The 11,326-nt window shown below is 46.8% G+C and overlaps 1 protein-coding gene across 1 annotated transcript in view; it reads right to left on the bottom strand.

The window, feature by feature from the left end:
• The window catches only part of brsk1b (BR serine/threonine kinase 1b), an 11,678-nt gene extending 1,561 nt beyond the window's left edge, over positions 1–10,117 (bottom strand). Inside the window, 19 exon segments of the mRNA XM_061090373.1 lie at positions 58–163; positions 260–288; positions 291–360; positions 461–584; positions 1,036–1,084; positions 1,361–1,979; positions 2,697–2,757; positions 2,866–3,016; positions 3,267–3,364; positions 3,658–3,822; positions 4,070–4,101; positions 5,648–5,794; positions 5,933–6,001; positions 6,091–6,124; positions 6,321–6,437; positions 7,215–7,355; positions 7,667–7,752; positions 9,469–9,563; positions 10,030–10,117. Of these exon segments, the coding sequence (XP_060946356.1) occupies positions 58–163; positions 260–288; positions 291–360; positions 461–584; positions 1,036–1,084; positions 1,361–1,979; positions 2,697–2,757; positions 2,866–3,016; positions 3,267–3,364; positions 3,658–3,822; positions 4,070–4,101; positions 5,648–5,794; positions 5,933–6,001; positions 6,091–6,124; positions 6,321–6,437; positions 7,215–7,355; positions 7,667–7,752; positions 9,469–9,563; positions 10,030–10,117 (2,281 nt within the window).
• Between the last annotated feature and the right edge of the window lie 1,209 nt (positions 10,118–11,326).

The following is an 11,326-nucleotide window of genomic DNA, read 5'->3' as shown; positions in this document are numbered from 1 at the left end:
CTACACCTCCAGCTTTGTGTCTCCATTTCCTTCTTGAATAAAAGTCCTTGTACCTGTTAATTAGCGTGAAGGTGACGCTGTAGATTCCCATCTGTCTCCTTCCTTCCTTCTCTGCTCGTTCCTTCTCTCGCTCCCTCTCTCCTTCTGAGAAAGCAATGTCCACCTACAGAAGAGTCACAACCAACGAAAAGCATTTTCACTTCAAATTTCTGATTACTCCTCCTAAAGGTTGAGGCTGAGAAGAAAAATGAAGCAATACTTGGAACTTGACAGGCTTCTGGAAGACAGAGGGCCGCCCGAGGACTTGTATTCTGCCCGGAAACTGTTCTGAGACACCACGCTGTGGCTGAGGGACGGGATCTGGAGCGGAGAGGAAGACGTTCACATAAAAAGATAAACGCTCAAGCCGTTAAAGTCATAAATGGAAGATGAAGTCACGCCGGTCGTGGGCGGGACTCACCGAGAGGAAGGCGTGGACGATGTCAGCCTTGATGGAGCTGAGCGGCTTGTCTCTGATCATCACAAAGATCTGCTCCTCCTTCTCCAGGCTGATGAAGTTACCGAACCACGACCTCTTGGCCAGTCTGCAGATAAACCAGAGTGTCACATGTGATTCTGCTGAAGGGAACTAACGCTCCATTCATCTCAAACATTACAAGATAAAGTAAATCACCACTTGGTATGATTGGATTTCACATATCACACAGATAAATCACTGAAGCCCACGGCTCTGACAACACAACTCACTGAAAAGACCCATCCACTAACATGCCAGAGGCGTGTGTAGGACCTGTGCTGTCGCCAGAACAAAGCAACACAACAGAAACACAACCACAATGAACGTGAAGCGACAACGGATGTTGAGAGGGAAACGAGCTTTGAGCACCTGCACAGTAACACCTCAAATATACAAGCATCACATTTCATCATCGTTTCACTGTCAACATCTGTTGTCGCTTCGCACAAAACTGTTGCGTTGATGTTTTGCACTTGGACAGAAAACACGGAACTATCAAAGGAGACGTGTGAACTCACTCTGGACTGGACTCTGGAGTCAAACTGGACATGTCCTCGGATGTAGGGACTAAACCAACAGAGAGAAAGAGGGAGAACAGAGGAAGTGAGTTTTAATGACAGGAAATTATCCGAGCAGTCACAAATATGCAAATACAGGTTCTTGTTTTATCCTGGATTAAAATGCAGTGTAGAATAAATAGTCAAATAAATAAAAGAAAATCTGATTCTTTTATTTATTTGACTGTTTATTCTATACTGCATTTAAATACAGAATAAAACAAGAACCTATATTTGCATATAAACCGCTTCTTTTAAAGGAAGTGATGTCACTGATCTGGTTCACCTTGCATCTTGCGCCGATGGAAGCGCGGCGAGCCCAGCAGGTTGTTCTTGAACGAGTTGAGCCTCGTTCTCCAGTGGGCGGAGCTCGAGGCGGCCATCCCGCCGCTGCCGCCCGGACTGGAGGGCGGGGTCAGCGACAGCGAGGCCCCCCCGCCGCCTCCGTCGGCTCTGGAAGAAGAAGACGAGGAGGAGGAGGAGGGAGGGGTGGTGGAGGAAGGGTGTTGGATTTGGTGCACGGGCGTGCCCAGCGGGGTGGGCAGTGGCGAGCCCTGAGGCGTGACCTGTGAAACAGGGGGAGGGGTGGCACAGGGGTTAGAGGACGACTGGGAGTTCTTGGACTTGAAGACAGATGGCGAGGGGAAGTTGAAGAAGCGTGGGATGGGGGACAGGAGGGGGGACGGAGAGGGGGAGGGGGAGCGTGGAGTCTGAAGAGGGAGGGACTTCATGGAGTGAAGCTGGGTCCGTTCAGTCGGGCCCTTTGAGGGCAGGGTCATGGTTTTAGTGTCCGGCGGCGGGCGGGTGGGCCGGGCGCTGGTGGCCGCACTTCCTGGTTTGGGGTCTTTGGAGTTGGGAGCGGAAGTGGAGGTGACTTCTGATTGGCTGAAAGTGAAGACCGGACTCTGATGGACAGACAGAGAGATATGGGGAGAAGCGGGGAGGAGGGATGGACAGAGAGTAATGGTCATGAATTATGAGTCATGGACACAGTTGTTCAACAAGCCTCGAACACAAGATGGATTCAGTGATGTCCGTATCAGCATGTGAGACAGAGGCAGCGAGATGTGTCCATGAGGTGAGATGAACATGACGTGTGACAGAGACATGGAGACGAATTCAAAGACATCAGTGGAAGTTGCTTTTTCTGGTTCCTCAGGAAACTGTGTTTAACTTATCATCGCAGGGTGAAGGCCTCAGATCTAAACTAATCTCAGATCTGTTGTTTACACAGAGTGTGTTTCTGCTGCAGAGATTTGATGACCGTATTTCCTCGAATAAAAGACAAGTAAATCTATGAAGCCGTAGATCTTCCAGTCCTGCAAGTATTTCAGGATTCAGCTCCAGTGCCTTTACTTTGAAACAGGTACAGAAACACGATATGAAAAACAAAACTCTCTGTGAGGCCCGGGCGTCAGTTAAAGTTCATCAATTCCTGAAAACAACTGTTCTCTGTTATTTTTATCAAACTCAACCTAAGTAAGGAGTCAATGCTTCCACCTACATGGGACTATTTTCAGCTGTGGATGAATACAAATTGGTAAACTGACTCGTGCATGTTGTGGATGGGACACATGGGACAGACGTGCACAGTGCAGGTATCTGAGGAGAGACGTTCTTACCCGGGGGCTGCTGAGGGGACTGGAGGACAGACCAGTGGACGCTCCGCTAACTGAACGAGACCTTTCCAAGAGACAACAACGAGACACACGTCAGAAGATTCTCCTGTACTTTACAATCTTAAAGTTATTATTTACATGTGTCTCAGTTTCTATCAGCGCTGGTTCAAACCTCTGGCTGTGTGCGCTCGTGTCCAAAGCCCTGCGAGGTGGGGTGGGAGACCCCTGTTCCGTGACACTGAGGACTTCCAGGCTCTTCCTCTCGGGACGAAAGCGTCCGTGACGTGTCAACATGGGCGAGTCCACGCGCTTCCTGGGGGGGTCTGTGAGGAGAGACATGTTATCTTTTCAAAAGTGCACAAAAATACATATTTCTGGAGAAAATGTCAACACGTGAAATAAAAAATCCTAATAAAGCCTTTAATCATTTTTTACTTATTTGTTTATTTACTGGGCAATATTTTTGTATAAAAATCTATTAAAAATCTGCTGGAGTTCGCAGAAATGCTAATTTACATCAATCTATACGTAAGCTGTTTCTGGTTCGACGATGAAAAGAACGACTCTCCTCACCGAGGTCGTTTCTGGGCGGAAGGTCCTCGTCCTCACAGCTGGGGTATCGCTCCTTCCTGTCGAACAGGAGGTAGTAGATCATCTTCTCCTGATTCTCCCTGAAGACAGAGACGCACAAATCAAGGGTTAGAAGCAGAGAAAGAAGAGACAGAAGAGACAGTGGAGACTATTCAGGATCGCAACAACATTCTGCAGCTCTCAGTGTAAATAATGAGACTAGAAAAGAGTCTGGACGACTTTGCGAAGACATCTCCGGAGTTCATGTCTGAAACGGTTTAAATTAGATAAACGAGAGACTCTGAATTCTGTACTAATGACCATAGGCAGCCGTGTGACCTGTTCATTTCTCGGTGTTGGATCAACAGAGTAGGTGTTTGATGGATTTACTCACTCCTCACTTGTAAGGTCCTGTGTGAGTTTGACCCGGTCTCTGAAGCAGCCCAGCGAGTACATGCTCTCCAGCACGTCGGGGTCCAGGTCCGTGAGCGACAGGATCCTCTTCACGCACACGCGGCGCGGCGCCGGCTGCTCCGGACACGGCTCGTTACGGCCGCTCCTGACAGGAAGACACCAGCGCATGGAGTCAGGGAGGCTGCAGGACAGAGTCTACAGGTTTTCTATGAAGGCATTTCAAAAGGCTGCAACAGGAAACCATGCGTGATGAGATGAAAGCATGTGGAATAGTTTCTTGATTTGTGGAATCAATCACAGTCTGTGTATTGTTAATATCTGATATTTAATACATATCCACTAGATAAAAGATTTCTACTCTTGCTTTAGAGAAAACTGAAAGTTGAACTTACTGGTACCAGGCGTGTTTCTGTATTGCTTCGAGCTGTAACCCACAGAAATAAAAGACAATATTAAAGAGCTGGTTGATATTAAAACACGTTCTTCCATTTTTAAAACCAAGTCAATGACATGTCAATCAAAACACTAAAAGCATTTGTGAAGCTGTGACTAAAGGTCAAAGGTCAAAGTTTGAATGTGATATGTGATGTGTCATCATCCTGCTAATGAGCAGGTGTTAGCAGCATGCTAACATTCAACTGCTTCACATCAGCATGTTACCAATGCTGCTGTTAGCATGGCGCTATGCTACGGGATCATATTAGCTTCCCTAATATCTTGGGCTCGTGAAATCATGTTGTAGTCATACATAATCTTTGTGTTTGTGTGTGTGTGTGTGTGTGCGCGCGTGTGTGCGCGCGTGTGTGTATGTGTGTGTGTGTGTGTGTGTGTGTGTGTGTGTAAAAATTTTTTGAAGCTGTAGAAATATTTTGTGTATTTTGTGCAGGGATATTTTTATATTACTACCTATAATAAATTGGAAAGCAAACATTTGCGATGGTTTATGGGATGGTTGGTCCCTCACTCTCACAGTCTTGTACATTTGCAGTTGAACGTTTTCCAATGTTTTTATTGCTCTGAACCAAATGTTTTTATGTAATGATTTATCTTGAAGTTGCTCGGCCTGGTTCCACGAATTATACCCTTTTTACCGTCAGAGGAGAAAATGAAGGAGGGATTCACCTCAGGAAGACCAGCGGTTCTAAAAGTGTCCGCTCGCCGTTACAGCTGCTGTTTCTACTGTTAAGTACAAACTCAGGTTTACAGTGTGTGGTCTGGTTTCCATGGAGCAGACGAGCAGAGACAGTCTGACCTGGTTTCAGGCTCCATTAATCAACAGCTCTGATTAAATCTGCTTTTTAGCTCAGCGACTAAGTGACCAGAGGTTTCTCTCGCTGGTTATTTCACGGCTCCACATCATCACATCCGTCTCTCTGCCTCGCGACCACGAGCCGCTCTCTACCCTGCACGCCGGCTTCAGCCCAGCTTCCCTTTATGAGCTGTGGAATTTCTTCCAGTCGTCCTTTGTCATCTATTCACCCCCCCACACACACACACACACACACACTGTCTCTCTATGAACTGCCGGTCTCTTTTCAGGCCTCGCTGTCGCCATGGAAAGTTGGCATTTAGCTGAAAAGGAAGAGAGGTCCTCTCCTTCACCCTCAGCGAGTGCGTTCCTCCTTTCAGCTCCTGATGAGGCTGCTTCATTCATCTGGTCACATTACACATACATGAAGATACCTCCACCTCCGAGGACACAGATAAAACCTCAGGACTAACGGCTGAGTCCACTTCCCCTCCACAAACTCCTCCGTGCACTCTGTTCTCCTCCGTCCGCTGTCGTGTATTTGTCCTCGTTCAAATGTTTCATTTCATCTGCTTTGACAATCTCTCCTTGATTCTATTATTAAGCTTTGGCTTGATAATCGTAACCTTTTGAATATTAAATATATCACATATATAAATACACCATCATATCAAACTAACTGTTATTAACTTTTATTGAGGACGTTTTTGAACTCTCTCACCGTGAGTCTCTTGTCCGGGTTGACTTCTATCATTCCCTTGAGTAGCGCCTGGCAGTCCGGAGGTATGAAGTGGGGCATGTGGAACACGCCGCTCTTCACCTTCTCCAGAAGCTGCCGCAGGTTGTCGTGGTCAAAGGGCAAAGCACCCTGGGAAAGATCGGGAGGAGACGGACCATGTGAAAAGTTCAGTGTCGTACATGAGGTGGATTATGAGAAATCAGAGGAAAGAATCTGGAATTCAGAATTTACAGAAGCTGGAAGATGAAGATGATCTAAAGTGCTTACCACAAGAAGAGCAAAGAGGATGACTCCACAGCTCCAAACATCGGCCCTGCGACCGTCGTACTTCTCCCCCTGAAGACATGAACACAGGAGGGTAGGGTTAGAAACACACACACACACACACACACACACACACACACTCAGAGAGGGACGTAACTTACCCGTATGACCTCTGGACAGGCGTAATGTGGGGACCTTTTAGGAGGAAAAGAAGGAAATGATTACACAACTTCACCAACATTCACACACAAAAGACACATTTACGTTTCCAGATGTGAGCAACACGCTTTATCTGATAAATCCCTGTTTCAAAAAGCCTCTGATAAACAAATCCATCGACTACGTGAAGAAGACGTGCTTCCTGTTCCCCCCCACTGATCCCAGTACTGACCCGCAGCTGGTTTCCAGCAGACTGTCCCCGACTTGTAGCGACGCCATGCCGAAGTCTGCGATCCTGATGTTGTTCTTCTCATCCAGGAGAAGATTCTCTGGCTTCAGGTCTCTGTGGCTGCACACACACACACACACACACACACACACACACACACACACACACACACACACACACACACACACACACACACATTGTACAGTTACTTAAACATATTTCCATTTTTAAATGCTATATTATTTGTATTTCTTGTCTTTACTCTACGGTTTTTCCATTCACCCACAGTGTCTTGCTACAGTATACAGGAGCCAGGGGTCGAACCACCGACCCTCTATTGGACGACCCACTCTACCTCCTGAGCCACCCACCAACACTTTTTAGTACTTATGGTTAAATATATGTATGAGTATCTTACAGAATAGAATCCAGTGTGAAATCAAAGTGAAGAATTGTCTCATATCAGAAATCTGTTAGTTGTTGTTACTTGAACAATAATATTAAATGAAAAGAGGTAAAACATCTTTAACATCTTTGTGTTTTTCTTCTTTCCCTCACGTTTAGAAAGTTTAAAAAGGAGGTAAAAACTACATGATTTTATTTTTATTTGATGTTATCTGGCTTTTCTATCATTCGCTGACTTTGCACTTTATTTTGTAAAGCACCTTCTAACTCTTGACTGATGCACAGGTACTTGGACTTAAAACAAAGATTTGAAAACGTTGCTGTCACTGACTCAACTCTTTGCTCAATATGAACAGGTCTATCCATGTGATACATGGGATCAGATAATATAATAGTTATGTCCTCATGGCTGATTAAGAATATTAACTGATGATTAAAATACAGGTATTTAAGTACAGAATAAGACAGAATGGGTAAAGCTAGGTTACAGACCATATGGAGTGGTTATGGCAGAAGTCGAGGGCGGAGATGATTTGTCTGAAGAACTTTCTGGCCTCCTTGGGCGTCAACCGTCCCTTCTTCACCAGGTAGTCGAATAACTCTCCTCCGGACACATGTTCCAGCACCAGGTACCTGAAGAGGAGGAGCAGAGGTCAGAGAGGTGAGGAAGAGGAGAAACCTTCTGTGTTCATACTCATAAGTCACTGCTGTGCCTCTGCTGTACATACACACTCATACACACACAAACACACACTCATACACACTCATACACACTCATACACACTCATACACACTCTCACAGCCTCGTATATCTCTGATGTCTCGTGGTTTTTTTTCATCTCTCATTTGTCTTTAAGATTCAAGGTTGTTTCACTCTGGCAGAGATCCAGAGGCAGAAAGGGAACAAGTCAGCGGAGAGCCGGGCGAGATAAAGAGATACTCACAGGTATTTGTTATTCTCATAGACATCGTGCAGCTTCAGAACGTGAGGATGCTCTATTAGTTTAAGAATAGCTATTTCTCTCTCCACCTGGACAGACAGAGGAGGGAGGGAGCGGTGAAGAGACGGGAGGTTAGAGAAGCTGGAAAAGGAAACGTGAGTCGCAGCTGGAAGGTAAATAAGATGAGTTAGCATCAAGAGAAATATGGAGCAGAAGGAAACTGTGAATTCTTTAAAGGTGTAAATAAGCCAGTATTAGTATCAGTGAGGTCAGAGATGAAGTTAAAGTTGAACTTTATATAAACAGTGAATGTTAATGTGACGCTGTTATAGAAGAACACACAGAAATATCACTAACTCAGCAGTTCCTCTTACAAAGTGCTTTACTTTCTTTTTAGTTAAACCTTGAATTTAAACCTGGTGATTTTTTCTCGACTTTAAAAACCACAGTAACTTAGAAAGAGAAATCATGTTTGTTCTGTTGTAAACGTGATGTAACACTGAAACATCTGGTCGTAGCTGACATGAGTCATTTCCACGGTCACAGCGAGCTCCACCAATCAGAGACGTTGCTATTAAACCTGAGGATTGTGGGAATTGTAGTCCTTCTTCTTGACATTGCAAATAAAACCCATCTTCTTTAAAATGCAGTTGATATCATTCAGAATTTGCGGCTTCAACATGAGAAGATCACATGGGTTCACACTCTGATATCTTGCGGTGAGTCTACCTAGGATGGTAAAAATATTACGGCTGATAATCAGAAAACGAATGGGATTTTCACTGTTGAGCTTTGTGATGAGTTTCCGGGTTCATGTGCTGCCTTGAAGTGCATGGCCCAAGAAATAAACTGACACATGATTAAAGTTATGACATTATGTGTTTGAATTATTAAAGCTATGCTAACATATCTGTGGTGCGAGGTTTCAGCACCAATAAGCAGCAGGAAGACAAAAACTCAAAGCCACATTTAGGATTATGAGATAAAAAAGCAAATAAAGTTTCGTCCGTTAGATGTATTTCGCAGCTAACGCTAGTATACAGCAGTGTAACGTATGCAGGTTGTAATTCATGTACCAGACGCCTGATCTCTAAAGTTTCTACTTCTACACGTGCAGGTTTTGAAAGAACTCGTCAAAATGAGAGTGACGATACAGAGATAAGAACCAAAACACATGCTGCCCTTCTCTTTGTCTGAAGTTTGACCTGCACGTTGCTTCAAGTGATCAGAGACACTAGAAACACAAACAGCTTCCAGCGGGTTTCAGCTGCAGCAGCTTTCATCACAGGACGTAATGAGGAGCTGACTGAAATCATCTCTATTGTTCGCTGCACAGAGGCAGTGCCCACACACTCGGCCGCTCAGAGCTACAACACGCCGACTCCGGGTTCCTGTCTGACTCAAATGAAAGCTCCCTCTCTGTAGGTTGAGGGTTCGAGCGTAGTCGAGCTTTGCAGAGAACGTGATTACCGGCCCGGCAGCAGAGACGGCTCACAGACTGGAGACAGACCCCACATGGCAGAATTGCTTTGGTCAAGATTTGACCCACATTGTCGCACTGGCTTCTGTCCCGCCCACGTGGGATGACGCCACTTGGTTGGTCCGCCCCTGTTTGCCAGATCTGGGCCACAGGTATAAGCCATAGAACCACCACATGTAAACCAATAAGCAGAAGGTGGCCCTAGTGTGTTCTGGGATATCTGGGCCACGATTACGATTTCACACAAGAAGGCCAGAAGAGCCGCATCATTGAACAGTGGCCCACATCCGCTATCTGGGACAAGTGAGTCCTGTAGATTCTGTACCTTCATGAGAACCGATTCAGAGAGTTTCTCCCTGTTCACAATCTTTATGGCCACTTTCTGTCCCGTGATACAGTGGACGCCCAACTTCACCAGTCCTGCAGAGGCAGAGGGAGACAGAGAGAGAGAGGGAGAGAGAGAGAGAGAGAGAGAGAGAGAGAGAGAGAGAGAGAGAGAGAGAGAGAGAGAGAGAGAGAGAGAGAGAGAGAGAGAGAGAGAGAGAGGAGGCACATGGATCAGGATCATCATGCAGTGTGAGAACTGGAAGGAGGGGATGTCATACATAATTCAGGAGGCTTTACTGACATTGTCACAAACACTGACCAATCTCATCATATACTGGGATATTTATTCAGAGGCCTGCTGGGACGTCTTTCCCTCCCTGAATATTAAAATACGTGATTATGGAATTAAGGAGGCTCTTTCAGAATAAAACCACTGAAGATAAGAGGACACACAATGAGGATTAAACCATGAGATCAGGGTATAATGGGGATTGTAAAGTGACTCTGAATAAGGGTGTGAACACCCTGGAATCAGCTGATGCGACTGGGTGGTCCCTACCTGTCTGGCCCTTCCCGAGGGTCTTCTCCAGCCGGTAGGGCCCCACGTACTGGCTGGACAGGCCCACCGACAACTCCTTGCTGCTCATCCTGAAATTCTCTCTCTCTCCCGATGCGAGGCGGATCAAGATAGGGCTCGGTCCTGCTCCGTGCGTGATCCCGTTCCGCACATGGAGAGGAGAGGAGAAGAGAGGAGGACTGGCGTGGTCGTTATCTAGAACCGGGCCCTGCAGGAAACTCCCATGCACCGGCTCGTCATGCGGTCAGGTCCGGGCTCCACTCTTTTATTACCAGGCCTAGAATAAAGCATTTCCCAGGATCGGCTGGTGTGACTCACTGCAGCAGCCTCGTTTCTGAGCGGAGAAGGATGAGGAGAAGGATGAGGAGAAGGAGAAGGAGAAGGAGAAGGAGAAGGAGAAGGAGAAGGAGAAGGAGAAGGAGAAGGAGAAGGAGAAGGGGTGTGTGAGGTTTGTCCACAGTGCTCTCCTCCACCCCAGCTGTGGGAGAGAGGAGTTTAAAGCTGGTTCTGTGAGAAGCAGCTCCTCACTCAGACCTGGACAGGAAGGCTACATTCGCCACAAATTGATTTCTGTAAGAGCAGAGTCTCAAATATCCCAAGTCAGAAAGCTCTGATTGAATCCATGGAGTGATCGATATCAGGGACCCCCCCACCCCTCCTCCTCATCCCCCTGCTGCTGCTGCTACCGTCCAAAAGAGCTTTTCATGTTCCTCCCAGTCCCAGTTCACACATTCCTAGTCCGGTACTGGTTTTGCTCAGGATGCTCCTCTGCGTGCAGACGCGTCCGGATAAGAATCTATTATCGTAACAGCATCAGCTAGCAGAATGGGTTTTCCAATATCCGGTGCACACTTCGGCTCCCCCCCCTCCCGGACCCTGCATCAGGAAATACAGGAAGAAAAAAAAAAAAGCACCCAGCACCACCAAGGCAAGGATGCTCCAGGCTGCCCGGGGCCTGCAGGAGGGCGAGGTGCCGGAGGAGGATGAGCTCAGGCCCGGTGATTAAATCCTAGAAACAACAAGCATCCTCAGCTGGTGGAAGCCGCCTCTCCTCCTCCTCCTCTCCTCCTCCCGGTCCTCCCTCTCGCTTCCTCTCCTCCTCTGTGCGCATCCCCCCCCCCACTCAGTCCGCCGCTCAGCACAATCCAGAAGAAGAAAAATCTGGACAAATCTCTCGGATGTGATGTTTTTCAGGCTGTCATAAAGTGACCCGTAGCGTTTCCCTTTCTTTCCTCTTCTTCATCGGGCAGCATCAGCATCCGGGTCCCGCATCCCCACC

This window comes from Limanda limanda, chromosome 17 (genome assembly GCF_963576545.1).
Source record: "Limanda limanda chromosome 17, fLimLim1.1, whole genome shotgun sequence".
In the NCBI taxonomy this organism is placed as follows: Eukaryota; Metazoa; Chordata; class Actinopteri; order Pleuronectiformes; family Pleuronectidae; genus Limanda; species Limanda limanda.
This window is presented reverse-complemented; position numbering and strand designations above follow the sequence as displayed.